Below are 21,827 nucleotides of genomic sequence, written 5' to 3' on the forward strand. Positions count from 1 at the left end.
GGAAGTGATCAGTGTCCATGGATACAAACTGGTGGCGGGAAACTCAGACGGGAACACACGTGGCAAATCCAAACAAACAGAAAGTCCAAAGAAGTCGAGTGGTGACAATAGCAACAAATCCCTCTGAACAAACCTTCACAATGTAGTTAGTTAGGAATACGGCTGTAAAGTTTGGTTTATGTAGGTGCTACAGAAGTGGAAAATCGTCACTAGAAGTGTGAGAAAAAACTCATTTTGAGAAAACGGCCTTTAAAGATTTTTATGGAATTGCGCATTACAAGTTAAATGGCCCATTTTACTTTCATTATTGGTTGCTGATAAACAGGAAATGACCATATTTGGATCCAACAGCATTGAAGAGGAGAGAGAGAGAGAGAGCTTTCTAACAGTGTGTGGATTGTGATCACTGAGCAGCGGGATGATTTAGAATGCCAACTTTTGAGGAATTTATGCGAAATCTACACACGAAAACTGACAAAGTGTAGTAAAATAAAGACCTAAATGTGTATTTTTGGACTTTTTTTCAGCACAAGTCTGAAAGACGACATGTTATTGAATACAAATAGCCCAAAATCGACCAGTGAAAAAAAAATAAAAAATTGTTTTTGCCTGCCGTGTCTCGCCTTAAATAAATAGTTGCGTTACGGAAACAATCCCCACAATAAAAATATTCCATTGAAATCAAATTATTTATAAAGTTATTTAAAATGTATAATTATTCTTATTATTAAGATGCCTTAAAACACAGGCAAATGATGGGGACATAATTTACTGTTGACACTGTTCTGTGTCATAACCTTTCAGTTAACTTTCACTGTGATTCATAAACTTTCAGTTAAAGCATCTACCTGACATTCTCTCATTCCCTTCCTTTCTAACACACATATACACACAGAGAAAGATACAATCTACCCCTTTACGGTTAACCAGGGCAAGTCTGTTTACTTTTCCATGAGGAGAACTGCACTTTATTTGGCTCTGCTGCACACACAGGCCTCAGGCACAATGAAAACAGCTCCAAAAACTACTTTTGTTACACTAGAACACTTCACAGTATTGCGTTGCCTCTCAAACCAACACCTGTAATTCCAGAGAGAGAAACCTTGAAAGCTGCAAACTCAGGTATTTCCTTGAAGGAGAAGAGATATCAAGCCCTTTTCTTATAACAACCAAGTTACATGTTGTAGAAAATCGCTGACTGATATCCAGTAGGATATCAAAGAAAACACACACACCTAAACTATTACATTAACTATAGATCTCTGACTCAAGGCAAGGCCCCTTTTTTTGAAGATGTCAACATTCAGGTATCTATTCAAGTCCAATCCACTCAAATGCTGATAGAAAACAGGCACAGACAGTCAAGAAAGTGTGTTTACCTTAAAAGAGGTCAGACAAAGTGGCGTTACTGCGGGCTTTGTCTCAGCTTAAGAAAATGAGAGTAGAGGAAACAAGGCAGCCGAGGAGGAAGAAACTCCTGATAACACTGATCTCAGATCAGGTTCGCTGCGTCTCTTGCAATGGGTCAGGTCACATGACCAGAGCACATTTCATCCAAAACATCCTGCTGCTCCACTGATTACAGTGATTGAATAAAGAAACAAAAGAGTGACGGCGATGAAGCCAAGCGGAGACAGGCCACCAAGGTGCTAGAGGCTAAAGGCTTTAATATTGACCTGGCCTTTAAAAATCAGTCAATATAAATCACAGTAATCTCATTCGCCTGGCACTAAATCGTTTAGAATAGCATATTAAAGGACAACTATATTGTAAAACTTCTTGTGGGAAACAAAGTATGAGTGGTGGTGATGCAATTAAGTCGCATGGTAGATCAACAGTTGCAAAGACCTCATACAAACATTATGAAAAGTGCCTGATGCCCTCAGCTAGCTACGTAGTAACTACAGAGCCGAGTTAAGGCTGCTCTAACTGTGCCTGCTCAGAATTCTGTGTAAAGACGGATAAAAGCTAGACTGCAGAACTTTCCGGCAGGTAGAACTAGTGTTATATATAAAAACACATATTAAGAGATGGATGTTGATATTATGTTCTGGGGTATTTGAGAAAATAAGTGTGTACATTTACTGACTTATTCCAAATGAGGTTTATTTGTTATACGTTATATCCTTACTAGGTTTTTAGTATCCTTACTATTTGTATGTGTAAGCTTAAAGGAGTAGTTCACTTTTGAAAAAAACTTTTGCTGATAAGTTACTCACCCCCATGTCATCCAAGATGACCATGTCATTCTTTCTTCGGTCGAAAAGAAATTAAGGTTTTTGATGAAAACATTCCAGCATTTTTCTTCATATAATGGACTTCAGTGGGAACCAAATGGTTCAAGGTCCCAAAGGCCCTTTCAGTACAAACTGCAATCTGTTTAGGGCTTTAAAGGGCTTTAAACGATTCCAGATGATGAATAAGTGTCTTATCAAGTGAAACGATCGCTCATTTAATAAATAACAAAGTTTAAGTTTTATAAGCTCAAATGTAATGTGACGCACGTTTGTGACTCTCCTGCTCGAACTCGTTCATCAAAACGAACAAATCTTTTTCCAAGTCATTGGGTTCATTCAACAGACGAAACAAACGAATTGACTTGGAAAAAGATTCACTCATTTTGATGAACGAGTTCGAACAGGAGAGTCACGAACGTGCATCGCAGAACAGAGCAAGGCGAGCATTTGAGTAAACGTAAACTTTTTTTTTAAACAAGCGATCGTTTCGCTTGATATGACCCTTATTCATCATCTGAAATCGTTTAAAGCCCTTTGAACAGTTTGCAGTTTGTACTGAAAGTGTCTTTTGGACCTTGAACCGTTTGGTTTCCACTGAAGTGCATTTTATGGAGAAAAACGCTGGAATGTTTTCATCAAAAACCTTAATTTCTTTTTGACTGAAGAAAGAAAGACATGGACATCTTGGATGACATGGGGGAGAGTAAATTATCAGCAAAAGTTTTCAAAAGTGAACTACTCCTTTAATTAGTTACAGTGCGCAGGTGTCTCACATTTAGGTTTCATTTCATTTAGTTGATGTTCAGGACTGGTACGCCTTGCCGGTGAGTGACTATAAACTATCATTCTATTAATTCAGATAAAAAATTAATATCACATGATTGTGTAATTTTATCAGTTAGTTCTGGTGTTTGTGTTTACATTGCAGGTTTACAAATCCAACTAACGGACTAGCGTAGAAGTAGCTTTCAGACTACCTAGTTTGTGGATGAGTATTGTGTGTGCACAATAAAAGTTCATAAAGTGTCTTGAGTTGTAGCCGCCATATAAACCATTCGAGATGTAGGCCAGAACGAGACTTCCTTATAGATTTCCACGACGCATGCGCGAGAATTGCGATCTGAAGTAGTGTAAGCGGTGTAAGCAGATCGCAAATCTCGCGCATGCGTCGTGGAAATCTAAGGAATTCTCGTTCTGGCCAACAAGGAAGAAAAGAAATAGTCGAATAAACTCGTTATTTTTGTTTGTTTTTTCGCACAAAAAGTATTCGCGTCGCTTGATAAACATATAGTTGAGCCACGGTAGTCACTTGGGATATTTAAACATTTTCTTCATTGACTTTCTGGGCCGTCAAGAGGCAGTCCCTTAGGCAGCCAATGTGGTAGTGAGACAGCTCTCAAATTTAATCAAAAATATCTTCATTTGTGTTCCGAAGACGAACGAAGGTCTTACGGGGTTGGTACAGCATGGGGGTGAGTAATTAATGACTTAATTTTCATTTTTGGGTGAACTAACCCTTTAATCTGATGCCAAGTTTACATTGCAAAGGTGGCACAGACGCACTTCTGAAGTGGCATTTAGGTGTCTTTACACAGATTGTGATAATGTTGCTCGGAGGTAGAATGAATGCATTTATACAGTGATTACGGCTGTATGCTTTGATTTTAGGGGCTAAGATGGGTCAGAGCAGGCATAATTCATTCTGACTTTTATGCAGCTTTACATTGAATTCAGAGCAGGCACAGAGCAGTCTTTATTTGGCTTCTGTGTCACCTTTGCAGTGTAAAGAAAACATTTATCACATAAAATTCTCCCTCAAAGCATCTTGAGTTTAGCCTGCTCAAAATTCTGTGTGAAGACACAATGCAGCATAAAAGCCAGACCAAATTAGTCCGTTTGTAATTTTACACCGCAAAGGTGGCACAGAAGTGCTTGAAGCAATTTTGTACACAGAATCAAAAGTGGTATACATGCATTTACAAAGCAATTTTAGCTGCATATTGTTCTACAAGAGGCTTAGGAACAATTTAGTGAAGCTTGAGCAGGCACTGAGTGAGCAGCCTTACCTCAGCTGCCTTTGTATAACAATATGAAGGTAAAAAAGCTGTGTTAATGTATTTAAACCACCTCGGAGTGTGTAAAGACACATAATTGCCACTTCAGGAGAGCTTCTTTGACACATTTGTGGTGTAAATGTGCCACCCGATGCACCCTTTAATTTTGGTTAAATTAGCTTGTACGAATTATTTCAGGAATTCAGTCAATAAAAAAAAAACATAAGCCAATAAAACTCTATTTGCATGCACACTTAGCCACTCTTGTAAATGTATGAATGGCATTGCCCAAAAATAAAATAAAAATATAATGTGTAATTTACTTTAAGCACTAAATTTTCAAACTAAACCCTTTCACAAAATAAGTTTGTTGGGCTTTGAAGCACATAAAATATACTTTCTAGTCACCATGTTCACGGTTATTGTGATTAACTCTAGCTTCACGTCACACGTGTAAACACTAAAATCACCTTGAGAGCAGATGGTTAGATAAAGAGTCTCAGAAAAGAAAGTGAAGTTTGAAAAAAAAAAAACTTTAGCATAATTTGTTTGGTCTCACATGTGGTTTAATATCGTGTTTGTTATCTAATGCAATCCTGCAAATCGTCTTTAAAATATCTGCAAAACCGTGAATTTGACAATGTCACATTGGTTTTGTTAAAAAACAAGCGTTTTATTCCCAAACAAACAACATAAATGATAACAAACAGATGGTCTAAATTAAAAACACGAGCCTTACCTTTGAGAAGTGTTTTCATTAGAAACAACAGGTAGAAGTTACTTGTGTTCCTCACAAATTCTGTTCAGGGAACAAACCCCCATCGGCAGGGTCCAAGCCGTGCAAAGCCAAAAAGGTAGCAGGTGTCACAGAAAATCCCGTGGATAATAGTGTGAAGAGGTGTTAAGTTAAATGTGCGAGGGCGAGTGCTTTGAGGTTTGTTGGCCGCTGTGAACTTGAGCCATACAGTACAGTTTATCTCCAACTCTGTAAAAAGAGTGTGAGGGGGAAAATCTGAGGTCACAGCTTCAGTTCCTACCACAGGCACAGCAGATGTTGGAGAGCTGACCACGTGCTTGCTCCCGGGCAAACGCGCGCACATAACATACGCGGCGCGTGCCAGTTTCCAAGGAGAAAGAAAGTATGGTGAACTGTTGTTTTATTTACTTATGTTAAAGTTAACCAAAAAATATTTTAGCGGATTGTCCTGCTCAATAAAACCAACTTCAACAGCCTATGTCAGCCAGTCAAATTTCAACAGCCTATGTCATTTTTCTTCCGTGGTAAACAAAATATAGACGCCAGATTAATAGCTAGCTAACGTTACTAAGCGCTGTGCCTTTGACAATAAATACAAATACTTTTCAAGCATGAATTTAAATTAAACGTACAGCATGCAATTTTTGGCCACCAGGGGTCACTCATTTAAAATAATAACAAAAGACGTACTTTGATGACGTCGGGAAAGAGCTTGGGCTCACGGGAGTTGTTGTCGCTGTCAATGACAACCAGCTCAGCTCATGACATGACATCGTTTCACAAAATATACGGATATACGGCATCTCTCTGTAGATTTAGCTTGTCAAGAAGCTTTAAATGCAACCCCAATGTTTACCTGTGTCATGCTTCTCCTGTCCCAAACCCTTCTCGGGTCATATTTTTCACCCGTACGTTTGAGCTTTACTGAGCTGGCTGTAGCACCAGAACGTGCAGGCAAAGCGTAATCGTGGTCCATAACTATAATACAGACGAATATATTTATATTACGCCCCTTCAATGAATGACCTATTTAGAACATTTTTCATACTGTATATAGGGCGCACCGGATTATAAGGCACATAAGATACTGCAGTCAAACGTTTGACTGGGTTTGCGTTATGCATCCACTATGTGCTAAGGCCCCGTCCACACTACTGCGTTTTCGTTTAAAAACGGAGACCTTTTGCTACGTTTGCACCTCCCGTCCACACTAAAACGAGAAAAACGAAGACCTAAAACGGTGAAGTTTAGAAACGCTGCAGCGTCGTTTTGCGTTTTGAATCTCCGGAGGGCGTTTAAGTGTGGACGAGACAAAACGGAGAACTTCAGAAACGCTGACGCAGAGGCTGACGCTCAGCTCTATGATTGGGTGTTATCAGTCATGACGTGTCCTTCCCTGATTCGTCAATCACTGTTTACACCGGCACGCGTATGCCCAGTGTTGGTGAATGGTCACGTGATCCGCGTTTTCAGGCGTTTTCATAAAACGCTGGTGTGGACGGAGATCGTATTCGTTTTAATTCTCTGTTTTTAAACGAAAATGCAGTAGTGTGGACGGGGCCTAAGGCTAAAGGGAATATAGTGAGTGCGCGGCGCCGGATGTGAGGCGTTTATTTAGCAAGCATGAGCGCGCTGGAGCGGGCACGTAACTTACATTCGCAGCCTGACTCATATGAGTATGCAATGTGCGCGGCTCGCTGTCAGCAACAGCTGGCTGATTTGAATAAGACGACCCGGTTACTGTGAATGGGAAGCGCTTTATGCATTCTGTGACGCGCGAGTAGCACCGGGGACAGCGCTACATAAAGCACACATAAAAATACGTACAACTTTTTTTTCTTCGTCATTTTCTTTGCTTTATTGGCGGTAGTCCAGTGTACCCCTTTGTGTTTGGCGGGTTTCGCCGGGTTCCACGGGAAGCTAGAGAAAATAGGAGTCAAAGGTTCTATGACACCATAGATGGGCGACGAAACTGAAATAAAGAAACGTCCCGTGTCTTCGAATTAAACTATAAATTTCTCCGTATTTTAAAGTTGGTGGAAACTGTCGGGATAATGTAAGTACACATCTAATATAAATATATACCATAGATACAGTTATTTTTGCTATTTTTAAAGCAGAAAAATTACATATTGTGGCTTTAATTGCCTGGGATCCTCACTGGCCACAGACAAACTGCAGTTAAAGGGATAGTTCTCCCTAAAATGAACATCAAGTCTAGCTAGCTGCTATGCTAGCTGGCAACAAAGGATTCCATTCATTGTGCTAAGCTAAGCTAGCGCCGACCCTGTCAAACTAAAACAATGCATGCACTGAGACAAAAATGCATTTGCACACATATCTAAATGTAGGAAAGAATGAGAATAAGCATATTTAAAAAAAACGGTGCTTTTTGCTTTAAGGCTGCTATCGAAGCATCCTGGGCCTCCATAACACCTCAGCAGTGCCACATGCTGATTGCCTCCATGCCATGCGGCATAGAAGCAGTCATTTCTGCAAAAGGATTCCCAACCAAGTATTGAATGCATAACTGAACATAATTATTTTAAGTTTGACTTTTGTTTTGTATTAAAAACACTTCTTTTATTGGTCGGATGAAATATGCCAATTTTTTGAGATAGGAATTTTGGGTTTTCATGAGCTGTATGCCAAAACAATAAAAGACCTGAAGTATTTCAGTTGGTGTGCAATGAATGTAAAATATATGAAAGTTTAATTTTTATCATTACATTATGGAAAATAATGAACTTTATCACAATATATTAATTTTTTGAGAAGGACCATATGGGCTAGAAGGCACCTCATAGTGGTCTAACCCTAACACTACACCAGACCTAAACCTACTCATAACCGAAGCATGTTATAGGCTATTGACGCTAAAGGGTGCCATGTCAAAAGCGTCACCTACATGACGCCCTAGGATGAGAATGCGTTGAAAATAAATGTTCACCAGCCTATAACTGCCTGTGTTTTTACTGTAGTAATTTCCTGTGTGTTGTTTTTACAAAAATGTGTACATTACACATTTTAGAGTGTATTGTGAATTGTAATAACATATACTGTAGGTAAAATATGTAAAAACACATACATGTACTGCATTTATTTTTACAATAAATGGCTGTGAAGTAATAGCGTATAATTACAGTATATTGCTGGTGAGTCTGATCATTCGGACTTGTTGTTTCCGGCCGACCACACGTTAGCGATTGGCTATGGGAGATCCTGGGTGACTCTAGGCAGATCCAATAGTTTTGAACTTTAACAGAGAACCCGCCTACAAGGAAGTAAACGTTTCTCAACGATAGAGGCCCGACTCTCTGTACAAATGAAATGTACGAGAGTCTGGTTGGACCAGGCAATCCCAAAACTGTGTCCCACTGTAAAAATAGTGGTAGGCATATGACTTTGGAGTAAATAATGATGATAGAATCTGTGAACTCTTCAAATAAGCTTCAAGACTGACATTTTTTTTCTTTAGATGAAACTTAAAATAACCATATGTATATCCAGTCTTCTAATTATTGATGGAGTTCCATTCCCTTGTGGCTAACACTGAAAATACAGAGCATCTAAATTGACTTTTTCTGAGAGGAATAACACAGTCCCCTCTTTCTCCAGCCCTTGTGGTGGTAACCTAATAAACACAAAGTGATGGTATCAATTTAACTTGCAATAGAAAGATCAGGACAGGTTTGTGACATTTACCTTAGATAAAATAATTCACACTACTACACTTCTTTGGTATGGGAAATCTAGATTTTAATACATTTGTAACCCTACAGTGTGTTTGTACACCCTTTGGCTTAACTTTAGGATCCAGAGAATGTGAGCGGAGTGGAGCGACGAGCGGGCGGATCTTGGACAGAGCGCAGAGCGGCATTTTAAAAAGAACAGAGCGTCGCCCTATAGGCTAGATATGGAAAGCAATTCTTTTCTCTTTTTTTTAAGTTTGAGCCAATTTAAACTGTTATCCACGCGCTCTTTGTGCAAAAGTTCAGATAGATATAAGTCTGGTGGCCTAATAGTTAATTTACTTTTTAATTTAACACTTTGATGTAGGCCTATAGCCAAATTTTTATTTATATAATCAGGCGCATTGATTCGTTTAATTTTACAGCTTTTTTTGTGTGCAACTGATTTAGGCCTAAGCCAATTTAAATTTTAATAGTGTGCGCTGCACAAAAGTTCTGTTAGGCTTATCGAAATCTGACCTAATAATTAATTACTTTTAAACATTTATGTATATATCTTTTTTACATTTTTGTTTATATCATTTTTGGTTATATTATTAGGCCCTATTTATTCGTTTAATTTTTTCCCCACCTCCACCCCCCCTCTTCGGGGGACAACTTTATTTATATTATATTATATTATATTATATTATATTATATTATATTATATTATATTATATTATATTATATTATATTATATTATATTATATTATACAGAAACTGTGATATCTTTTATAAAAACTTTTGCTAATTTTTTTTCCCCACCTCCACCCCCCCTCTTCGGGGGACAACTTTATTTATATTATATTATATTATATTATATTATATTATATTATATTATATTATATATTATATTATATTATATTATATTATATTATATTATATTATATTATATTATATTATATTATACAGAAACTGTGATATCTTTTTTAAAGTAGTTCACTTTTAAAAAAACTTTTGCTGATAATTTACTCACCCCCATGTCATCCAAGATGTCCATGTCTTTCTTTCTTCAGTCGAAAAGAAATTAAGGTTTTTGATTAAAACATTCCAGCATTTTTCTTCATATAATGGACTTCAATGCGAACCAAACGGTTCAAGGTCCAAAAGACATTTTCAGTGCAAAATGCAAACTGTTCAAAGGGCTTTAAACGATTCCAGACGATGAATAAGGGTCTTATCAAGCGAAACGATCGCTCATTTATAAAAAAATAACAAAGTTTAAGTTTTATAAGCTCAAATGCTCACATCAAAATGCATCAAAATGAACGAATCTTTTTCCAAGTCTATTCGTTCACTTCGTTCGTTGAATGAACCAAATGACTCGGAAAAAGATTCGTTCATTTTGAGTTTGAACAGGAGAGTCACAATGTGTGTCAAAGAACAGAGCAAGGCAAGCATTCAAGCTTATAAAACTTAAAGTTTGTTATTTATTTATTACATGAGCGATCGTTTCACTTGATAAGACCCTTATTCGTCTGGAATCGTTTAAAGCAAAAACCCTTAATTTCTTTTCGACTGAAGAAAGAAAGACACGAGCGGGCGGATCTTGGACAGAGCGCAGAGAGGCATTTTTAAAAGGACGGAGCATCACTCTATAGGCTAGATATGGAAAGCAATTCTTTTCTCTTTTTTTTAAGTTTGAGCCAATTTAAACTGTTATCCACGCGCTCTCTGTGCAAAAGTTCAGATAGATATAAGTCTGGTGGCCTAATAGTTAATTTACTTTTTAATTTAACACTTTGATGTAGGCCTATAGCCAATTTTTATTTATATAATTAGGCGCATTGATTCGTTTAATTTTACAGCTTTTTTGGTGTACAACTGATTTAGGCCTAAGCCAATTTAAATTTTAATAGTGTGCGCTGCACAAAAGTTCTGTTAGGCTTATCGAAATCTGACCTAATAATTAATTACTTTTAAACATTTATGTATATATCTTTTTTACATTTTTGTTTATATCATTTTTGGTTATATTATTAGGCCCATTTATTCGTTTAATTTTTTTCCCCACCTCCACCCCCCCTCTTCGGGGGACAACTTTATTTATATTATATTATATTATATTATATTATATTATATTATATTATATTATATTATATTATATTATATTATATTATATTATATTATTTTATATTATATTATATTATACAGAAACTGTGATATCTTTTTTAAAGTAGTTCACTTTTAAAAAAACTTTTGCTGATAATTTACTCACCCCCATGTCATCCAAGATGTCCATGTCTTTCTTTCTTCAGTCGAAAAGAAATTAAGGTTTTTGATTAAAACATTCCAGCATTTTTCTTCATATAATGGACTTCAATGGGAACCAAACGGTTCAAGGTCCAAAAGATATTTTCAGTTAAAATGCAAGCTGCTCAAAGGGCTTTAAACGATTCCAGACGATGAATAAGGGTCTTATCAAGCGAAACGATCGCTCATTTAAAAAAAATGACAAAGTTTAAGTTTTATAAGCTCAAATGCTCACATTAAAATGCATCAAAATGAACGAATCTATTTCCAAGTCAATTCGTTCGTTTCGTTCGTTGAATGAACCAAATGACTCGTTCATTTTGAGTTCGAACAGGAGAGTCACAATGTGCGTCAAAGAACAGAGCAAGGCGAGCATTCGAGCTTATAAAACTTAAACTTTGTTATTTATTTATTAAATGAGCGATCGTTTCACTTGATAAGACCCTTATTCGTCTGGAATCGTTTAAAGCAAAAAACCTTAATTTCTTTTCGACTGAAGAAAGAAAGACATGGACATCTTGGATGACATGACATGGGGGTGAGTAAATTATCAGCAAAAGTTTTTTTAAAAGTCGTTCGGCTGGTTGTTCGATGCCAAACTGGTCCAAATTCGTTTAATTTTACAGTAGTTTGTATGTACAATGGTTATAATTTAAATTTTTATCGTGCGCGTTGAGCAAAAGTTCAGTAAAATTCTGGCCTATAGTTAATTTACTTTTAAAACTTTTATGTATATTTTTGTTTATACAATTTTAAATTCATATTATTAGGCCCATTTATTCGTTTCATTTTACAGGACTTTTTGTGTAGGCTACATTCCTGTTCTTACATAGGCTAGTCATAATATGTCATTTGAAATGGAGCGATTTGAGTGGAGCGCGAAGCAAACTGCATTAAGCGCCGAGCGATAATAAGCGGAGCGGCCTGGTGTGGCTTTTGAACCGCTCCACTCCGCACATCCCAAATTTTTCTTGATTGATTTCCTGTCCTCAAGATCCCCCGTGTTGCCAGGCTCTGAGCTCTCTGGTGTGGCGGCGTGAGTTCCCTGGCGAGTTGGATTTCGAGCTTCGGGTCACGTCACGAGCTCAAGCCCTCCACCAAGGACAGCAAGTTTGTTATTTCCTGTCCAAAACAAAGATTATAAGAACATGTCAACACAAACGTTTTTACAGCAGAATTGAATTCTGATTGCATCACTGATTCTGTTATTTTCCTGTTTAATATCATGAAGCTGCATGAAACAATCTGTACTGTATAAAGCGCTATATAAAAGAAAGTGACTAGACTATGACAACAACATTAAAATAAACTCTGATCACTCCACATATCTGAAAATAGATAAATGATAAATGAGAACAATCCTACTCTGTCTGACTGTTCTACTTCCTCACACCTGAAATCTCCTGAACTTGTCCAATCTACAAGAAGATCATTCTCTAATCCATTTATGCTGTAAGATCTGATCTAACGTCGGCCGTTTAGTTGGATCCTTTGTAAGGCACTGCCTAATCAGATCACTGCATTCTGTGCCAATATTAATAAGAAGAGAGCTGGTTAGTCATGATGAGCATCTAAACATGATTAATGTAAGGTAACATGTTCTTTATCGTTACTTTAAAGGTGAAGTATAGAGTTTCTGCATCAAAGGGACGCATGCTTCACGCCTCAAACATCACAAAGGCAACTCTTACTGGTTCAGAAAAATCTTACTTCACCTTTAACTGTTTCTGTACAGAGCCTTTGCTTTATGTGTGTGCTTATCAAAGATTTCAGTATTATTCACTCACCTTTGGATAAGTTGGGGTTCACAAATACAACTTTGCCCCGTGTGAGTTCCTTTCTACTGACAAAAGGAGGACATGCGTTCGTCATCTCATATAACAACACTCCTAGAGCCCAGGCATTTGTTGGGACGGCGTGGAATCTCCTATCCGTGAAGACTTCAGGTGGGTAGTACGTTCTTAATCCTGTAAGCAAGACATTCGCGAGTTGTTGAGCTTTTTTGTTTTTCCAAAGTGTCAAATAATCAGCAGGTCACTACATTCAGGTTTACACACTGCCAAAATGCTCACCAAAGTATACTCTGCTCTCGTAGCCGTCACTACTAAGAAGCTGACCGCACCCAAAGTCAATCAGCTTGAGCTCTAGCGTGCTTTTGTTGATCAGGAAGTTTCCCGGATGGATGTCATTATGAAAGACGCCATGTCCGATGCAGTGTTGTACTGCCAGCACAGCCTGCCTCATGATGACCCGTGCCGTTGGTTCATCAAGCTCAAAGCTACGGTGCATTAAGGCCAGCAAGCTCTCACAAGGTTCGGGGTACTCCATGACGAGAGTGAATTTTCGAGGGTGTTCAAACCACTCGTGCAGCTGTATGACGTGGGGGCTTCTGGGTTCTTGCCTCATCATTAGAAGCAGCGCCACTTCTGTTACGAGAGGTTCGGGATGCCCAGGCTAGAGAAAAGTAGAAGAGAGAGAAGATTTTTTAATGTACTTTTCTTTGAACTGTAGATACAGAGCCTTTTCAGCTTAAAGTTATTTGGTGCGTCTAGGCTTACTTGTCTGTAACATGTACAGCGAATGCTTCCTACAGGTGTATTGACTACAGTAATCAGCACTTAATCAATCAATCAATCAATCAATCAACTTTTATTTATAAAGCACAATAAAAACAACAGTAGTTGAACATTGTGCTGTACAAAAGAAATAAAATATCGTAAAAAAAGCAAGACTGACCGCAAAACTAATGTGAAAAGGAGGGGGGGGGTGTTTACATCGAAACCACCAATTTGACCATTCAACATTCAATCAAGGACACTTGTAGGCCAGTGAAAACAGGTAGGTTTTTAACTTAGATTTAAAAACAGACTCAGTGGATATTAATCTTAAAGATACAGGAAGACTATTCCATAGTTTTGGACCAACAACAGAAAAAGCACGGTCCCCTCTCGTCTTCAGCCTTGATCTTGGAACCATCAACAATCTTTGTTGAGATGACCTCAGTGATCTAGTACAGTCATTTAGTTTCAAAAGATCAGACAGATAGCTTGGAGCTAAATTGTTCATGGCTTTAAAAACAAAAAGCAAAATTTTAAATTCTATTCTATGACAAACTGGTAGCCAGTGCAACGAACGCAGTATTGGGGTGACATGATCAAACTTCCTTGTGCCAGTCAAAAGTCTGGCTGCTGCATTTTGGACCATCTGAAGACGACTAATATTGGACTGGCTCATTCCAATATAAAGAGAATTACAATAGTCAAGTCTAGATGAAATGAACAAATGAATCACTCTCTCAAACTCTGCAAATGTCAAAAAGCTCTTTGCCTTAGATAATAGTCTTAGTTGAAAGAAACTAGATTTAACTACGGCACTTATCTGTTTGTCAAATTTAAGAGCAGAATCAAAAATAAGACCCAAGTTTGTCACTGAGGGTTTAACATAGGGGACCAAAACTCCCAGGTCAGCATTTGGACCAATAGAGACTCCTGGGGTACTAAAAATGATAGCTTCAGTTTTGCTTTCGTTCAAGTGCAAAAAATTTGAGGAAAACCAGGATTTCACATCAGACACACACGCTGATAATAAGCTTAATCCCTTTTTATCGTTTTTCTTTAGAGGCAGATAAATCTGGGTGTCATCAGCATAAAAATGAAATGACACCCCATGTTTAGAGAAGATAGTCCCCAAAGGAAGCAGATACAACGAGAACAAAGCTGGAGACAGAATGGAGCCCTGAGGGACTCCATGTTTCAAAACAGAAACAGAAGAAGAAAACCCATCCAAACTAACAGAAAAAGTTCTGGCATCTAAATAGGACTTGAACCAATCCAGGGTGCTGCCTTCAATCCCCACACATTGTTCAAGCCGTGAGATAAGAATTGTGTGGTCCACAGTATCAAAGGCAGCACTTAGATCGAATAGTAGGAGAATCACTGAATCCCCTGAGTCAACAGACAATAAAATATCATTAAAAACTTTTAATAAAGCGGACTCAGTACTGTGGTATTTTCTAAACCCAGATTGAAATTTTTCAAAAACACTATTTAACTCCAAATGACTCTGTAGTTGTTCCAAAACAACTTAAACAACTAAATACACATTCAACAACTTACTATAGCAAGATAACGATTGTTGTCAGTCTTGCTGATCTGCTTGATGGCAACCTGCAAAAAAACAAACAAAAAATGTTTCATTAACAGTAACAGTATTCAGGTACCTGACCTTGCACTAGGTATCAAACCACGATCTGTAAATTGTACTTGCAAAAATGTTTCTACAGTTCGGTAATATTTACCTTTTTGCCATCAAGTTTCCGCATTCCCTCGAACACCCTGCCAAATCCCCCGGACCCAATCATCTCTCCTACCTCGAAGAGAGAAGCAAAGGACTCTGAAAAACAGAAACAATATTAGAAATAAATAAGCTCGCTAGATCCTTTGAAAATAACAATAAAAGGTTACTGACTCAGATAAGTAACATTAATTGACTACATGTACTTACAATAGAGTTAAGGTTAGGATTAGTTAAGTATGCATCAAATTTACTGTACTTTAGTAAGTAGATGATGTACTAATTTGTAACTACGTCACCTTAAAATAAAGTGTTACCGGTAGCAATTTATTTCACAGTCCTGTTCCCCATGTACTTATTAAAGTTATTACAATAACTGGGTACTTGATACGCACCTTCACCTAAACCTAATCTTAACCCCTGTAGTTACCTTTTATGACATTAATATGGGGAGAATAATATTATTCTCAGAAAACAAGCCTTAAGATATTTTTAGTGGAATACAAGACAACAATACTGTTTAAAATAATGATCAAGAAATAATGACTGTAGATTTACCATGATTGTGCTTGACGGCTGAGTGATCTGGGTCAGGCTCTGGGTCCAGATCTGGTGGAGGGATGAAAGGCTCCACAGCATTCACAGCACTGCAGTGACAACGGCAGCCGAAATGACGTTTCATAGCCTTCCACACCCTCCTGAGGAAACCGCAAAGTCCTTTCTTCTCCCTATATTCTGAAATGCAGAAAAAAAATATTGAAAAGACAACAAATTAAACAATGACAAAATTACACGTTACTGTTCGATTCTTATCTGTAATGTTACAAATCCAAGTAATGCAAATATTATACGACGGCCCTGCTTCTGCTTAATGCCTGCATAAATGTCCCAAAGTCTTATTTCACAATATTTACTATTGAGTATTAAAAAAAATTCTTGCAATTGCAAATGTTAAGGGAACATTCTGTTTAATAATTTTGCAAACATTATGGAAACAAAAAGAACATTTTAACGTTAGCTAAATTATGCTGAGCAACGGTAAATATGACTAGAGATTAACCTGTTAAATACTTGAAGCAGTCGTATGCATAAAATAGCAAAATCAGTACACTTTACACCCCTCACTCCTATTTCAATCTCACCTGTTGAGCTCTTGTTGGCAGGAGACGCCTCCACGGCACCCTGAGCTATCAGGCCATTAGCTGGCTCCACAGGAACCTGACCTGGCAGCGGAGGACACATCATCTCTCGGAGGCTGTCGGACCCGGACAAACTCCAGAGGCCACAACTGTCCTCCTGTTCAATTGGGCCGTCCGAACCCAAGCCACTCCACCTCCACTCAACGATGTATGACCCTCTGCTGCTAAGACTCAACTCTCCGACTCTCTGACGGGATCTGGAGCGGCCTGTCACTGGAATATTTCAAATATCAAAAACAGTTGTTGTTTTTTTATTAAATAATATAAATAATCAATGTCAGAGGTCACTTGTTATAAGTATATTGTTATAATAGAAGTGGACGCACATCCACCATCTGGGTTCTGCTGGCTGCCGCTCTGCCTCTTCCGGTGATCCTGACCTGTAAACACAGAACCAGAAAACTCAGAAGACAGAGGAGCTGAACCGTCAGAACTGAGTCTCCAAACCTCCAGACCAGCCGTCTGAGTGGAAGCAGCTCTCCCGGATCTGGAGAGGGCTGAGCCTAGAATATTTCAGACATCACATAGTTAGTAATGTTTTGATAATAATCAATGTTCAATGTCAGCAGTCAGTTATAAATTGCTATATAGTTGCTCAAAATTGAAAGGTTTATTTTACATGCAATAAGGAATCAAATACACGTGATCACTTAACTGAGAAATTTGGCGGATCAATAATAAGTTATCTCGCACAAGTTTCTGCACATTAATTTAGTCCATCATCATCATACCATAACATAAACAACTGAAAAGTAGAGCACTCACCTCGTCTTTCACTCTTCTGAGCCATCAACGTCCTCCAACCTGCAATAGAAACAAGAAGTTAATTTCAAAATACAATACAAAAAAATAACACAGTACAACCCTCCTCAGAAATACTACCAAAATAAATCAAATAAATAAATAAAACAAAAATAAAAAATAAAAAAAACAAATAAATTAAATAAAAAATTACATAAAACAACAAACTCCTAGTTTAACTCCCAGATAATAACAATTAGATAGAAGCCTCCTCAGAAATAAGATAACTGTTAAATGTTAATAAAAAAAAAGAGTGGGAAAAAGGGAAAGGATCCTCCGATCTACTCCTCCTAGATGATCAGTTTTTTTTCTCAGGAATTCTCCAAACAGCTTCGAAATCTGCACAGAAAATACTCGGCAAAACTCTCTGAATTCGCCTCGTCTCTCGAGCAAAAGATTGCGATGTTTGAGTGTAAACAAACAAATTCATAAACCAACACGCGTCGTTATAGCAACTAAAATTTGAATCATCATTGTACGCAGACCTGAAGTCGTCATCAATTCATTTACATTTACTTTTAAACATCCCGATGTATTTAGAAGTTTTTGAGCTTTTTATGATACTTTGCATTAATTCTATATTTTTTTAATGGAGCTATTTTTTCCATTAGAATATATATATATATACTTATTTATTTATTTAAAAAAAAACAATATGCAACATTTCTCATCAAAATACAGTGCCAGCCTATTAAAAATTTTCAACTAGAAGAGCGCCATCTAGTGGATTTAAAAAGTAGGCTGCCTATAGCTTCCTATATAAATACATAGAAAGGCTTTTTGATTATATTTGTTGTTTTAGACATGATTTCTCGATCTTATTGAGGTTTTTTTTATTTAGATATACATTTAGATTTAGATATATATTTAGGTTTTATTTAGATATACATTTAGATATTCTAAAAGACAACTTTTTTAGATACGTATCAGGTTTTGCATTATGATTACAATCAATGAAACTGCATTTGAGCGAGATTTTTTTTTTTTCATTTATTGATTTTATTTTGCATATTCTGAACACTTTTTTTCTGCACAGTGGCTGATCTGTAACTTGTACCACCAAAAGTTTCTCTGAGTTTTCCTATTTTTTCGTATTTCCCATTCATTTCCTATATCGGTCGGAGGAAGCTAAGTGTGTCTATTTTTTACGACCCTTTAACAGATCAGAATCATCTCCTTAATTTTGTGTGTGTGTGTGTGTTCATATAGGTAATAATGTCAAAAAAATTTCTTGAATCAATGATCAGCACTACTGAAGAAAAATGAGAAAAAAAATGTGTGTGTGTTTTCTTATTTATTTTAAGACATTTGGGTATGTTTATGGTGGTCGACAGATAATAATTTTATAACTTCTTCTATTGCGCTCTTGGCGTTTTGAAAAAATTCAAAACGTAAAATTTTTCGGTCATTTTTGGACGAAGAAGCCCAGAGGGATACAACAGATAGAGTAGGCCTACTAGTACTTGCATGCTAATAATGACTACTGACTTTTAAAGCCAGACACACACGCTTCTGAAAAGCTTGTTGTGTGTGTGAGAGTCGTGTGTGGCCTAAAGATTGTGCTTTCCGCGTCCGCATAAGATTGCCTTTATGTCGAAGTGGTATTAGTATGGAAGCTTGTTTCCGCCACAAAATACAACAAAATTAAACAGGGTTCCCGCCTGTCTATCATTTCAGGGCAGTTGTGTTCATATGCGAAATCGGAAGCCAAGAGCGCAATAGAAGTTATAAAATTATTATCTGTCGACCACCATAAACATACCCAAATGTCTTAAAATAAATAAGAAAACACATACACAAAAAAAAAAAAAAAAAAAAAAAATTAAGTTACCCTTTAAATTTGGAGGCTAAATCTGGCAAAATTATAAAACAGTGCTTTTAACTAAAGCCACAATGCAATCAATCCTGGATTTTTTTTTTTTTTTTCCTGGGCATCTGTGAATTGCTACCTGCCATATGAGGCCTGTGTCTCTCCTGGGTATCTTAGCAACAGGAGCTACGCATAGGATGAGGGAAAAAAACACAGTTGGGCTATGCCACCAATAAAATGGTTATGTTGAATATAATATAAAGTGTACATTTTTTTACAGAAGTAGGCCTACATTTTAAAAGTAAATGAACATACTGGTTGTCGAAAAGGTCATATCTCAGTCTCCCTCTATATGCAATACCTTGCAAAAGTCTATGTTAGTATTTTTCACCTTTCACCATTCAAATTGGTTTCATGGTGATCCCAGATGGACTCTCAGATCTTCGTTTGGATCATACCGGCTGTTGTCAGACTCTTTGCTCATACACAAATCTCACTGGATTATTAGCCTACAAGTAATGGCAAAAGGAATGTTAGGAAATGTAATATTTCCTTCTGACACACTACACCAAAAGATATAAACTTAACCATTGTTTGGTAAATATACCTAAGACGTTTGCACAAATCTGTATATAAACTATACTGTTTATAATCGCATTTTAGATATGTCCACATTTGAACTGCTTTAAACTTCTTATTTTTACATCAGAAGATATTTGAGTAAGCTGAAACCCAACATTTGCAATCAAAAGTGGAATTCGGAAATCCTGTCGTCACTGGCGCGCAATGAATTCTGGGGCAATGAATACATCCTTTACTGCACATGCACTCAAAAAAATGAACTAGGAAGGTTGTGCACTTTACATAATATATTTATATTTAGTTTACTTATAATAATTGTGTTTGACTTGAAATGTTTTTTCAGTTCTATGTAATTATGTCGCAACTTAACAGTACAAAATCCTTACGTGTTGTCTAAACACAAACCATTTCGTAAAAAAATTTCGTACAAAACGCGGATCAACATCGGCAACATATTAGTAGTGAAATAGCAAGGTAAACTACATGAAACATGACATGAATACAAAAGAATGTTCCAGGATAACAAAAAGTCGGTGCTATAGGATGTAACTTATTTTATTTACTAGACTGACTAACGTCGTCACCCGACTACTATCATATTGTTTATACACATTTCCAGACACGTTCAGTACAGTATTGTTACTTCCTACGATCTTACTGATACACTGAAACTGTTCAGTTTAGTTCACTAACCGTTTTCCTTATCATATTATACATTCACCTATATGTTGAGATTGCTGATTGTAAAAGATACACGAATAGTTAGTGAAATGCCTTATGCTATATAACATCACGTCAGCTAAATGCAGTTTATTGCAACATTATCATGGTACGAGCACAGAGCATTAGTTCAACGTCAAGCTGATTAAAGTAGGCTATTATTGAAACTGCAGTGGGAGTTTACATTAGTTTCCAGTATGTTGTGTGATGCTTTCGCCGTTACATTGAAAGTCTCCGTGAGTCCACGTGGCCGTTAGCGCTCGCTCTTGAGATCGAGCACGCACAAGAACACGAGCGCTCTTTTTGCATTCTGAAACATCACCGCTAGATGCCGCTAAAAAATCCATAGAGCACCTTTAAGAGAGAATAAACGTTAAAATTAAGTGTTATTTTATATATTTTTTTGAGAAATTTAGAAAAAATTGAAGATTTTTTTAGTGTGTAATTATGTTTAATGTAAAATTACATTGGAATTATTAGAACCATTTAAATTACAGTGCCATTATGAAGAAGAGTGTTTGGTCATTTTGTTTGGTTGTCGACTGATTTAATTCTTTTCTATTGCTTTGGATGAAGGAGCATGTTAAACTTAGCATTTAAGATGCTAATATGTGCTATTGCTAACAAATAGCTAGCTATACCTTTTACAGCCCACGTGATCAAATAGTTGCGCGCATTTTGGCAACGGAAGTGGTGTTGTTTTCCACTGACTATAACAAGTTAGCAACTCCGAAAGTTTATTAAAACGGTTTCCCAGCTTCAAAATGTCTGATTGTTGCGTTTACGGTTGCACTAATCAATATTCCACCAAGGGGCTTAAGTTTTATATTTCAGACAGAATCACGGCCGTTTCAGAAGAACCGGCGGCGCCTGTGGCTGCAGGCGATTAAACGTGTTGATTGGAGCGAGGACATAATAAAAATCCGCTCGCGTAGCTTGACCGAGCTCGACACACTGCTGATTCTCGCCATTCTTCTGTTCCCAATATGCGCGCGCATACGTTGCCAAGTCATCATTGTGTACAAACCGTAAAAGGGTCTATAGTCTGTCAATTTAATTATGCGTCACTGAAGTAATATTAATGTATAAATGAACAAAAAAATATCTGAATCATGTCAGGAAGCCTTTAAAAATTCACGTTGAGACTATGTTTGTTTAACGTAATCCAGTTATGTGGAACCTGTTGACGAAATAAAATTAATTAAAGCCAACATATAATTGAGTGTGGGAAGGATGCAGCTTCTGAATTGTGATTCCACTACAATCAGCAGAGTTCTATGAAGGGACATGGCGAAGAAAAAAATGAGATGGAAGGAAAAATTACTGTACAATGCTTTTGGGTTCTCTTGCCCAAAATAAACTTTGCATTCCCTCACAAAACCTTTACCAA

General features: G+C 37.1%; 2 protein-coding genes across 3 annotated transcripts in view; both read right to left on the reverse strand.

Annotated features, from left to right (window-relative positions):
- Positions 1 to 5,538, reverse strand: part of doc2b (double C2-like domains, beta) — a 253,043-nt gene extending 247,505 nt beyond the window's left edge. The window contains exon 1 of one of the 2 annotated variants that reach the window (XM_039662029.2): positions 5,031 to 5,538. The gene's annotated coding sequence lies outside the window, so the exon portion shown is untranslated. Of the gene's footprint in view, positions 1 to 1,379; positions 1,467 to 5,030 lie in introns of those variants that run through there. The other variant, XM_089129888.1, reaches the window with a different exon arrangement.
- A 6,002-nt stretch (positions 5,539 to 11,540) lies between these two features.
- On the reverse strand, positions 11,541 to 18,113 carry LOC120472346 (uncharacterized). The gene is made up of 9 exons (XM_039662505.2): positions 17,290 to 18,113; positions 16,851 to 17,027; positions 16,468 to 16,737; positions 15,884 to 16,060; positions 15,330 to 15,424; positions 15,148 to 15,198; positions 13,105 to 13,486; positions 12,820 to 12,999; positions 11,541 to 12,154 (listed from the first exon to the last, which is right to left on the reverse strand). The coding sequence occupies exons 1-9, from the start codon at positions 17,312 to 17,314 to the stop codon at positions 12,105 to 12,107; spliced, it is 1,407 nt and encodes a 468-aa protein (XP_039518439.2). The 5' UTR covers positions 17,315 to 18,113; the 3' UTR covers positions 11,541 to 12,104.
- Between the last annotated feature and the right edge of the window lie 3,714 nt (positions 18,114 to 21,827).

The sequence above is a fragment of the Pimephales promelas genome, chromosome 4, assembly GCF_988280905.1.
Source record: "Pimephales promelas chromosome 4, fPimPro1.hap1.1, whole genome shotgun sequence".
In the NCBI taxonomy this organism is placed as follows: Eukaryota; Metazoa; Chordata; class Actinopteri; order Cypriniformes; family Leuciscidae; genus Pimephales; species Pimephales promelas.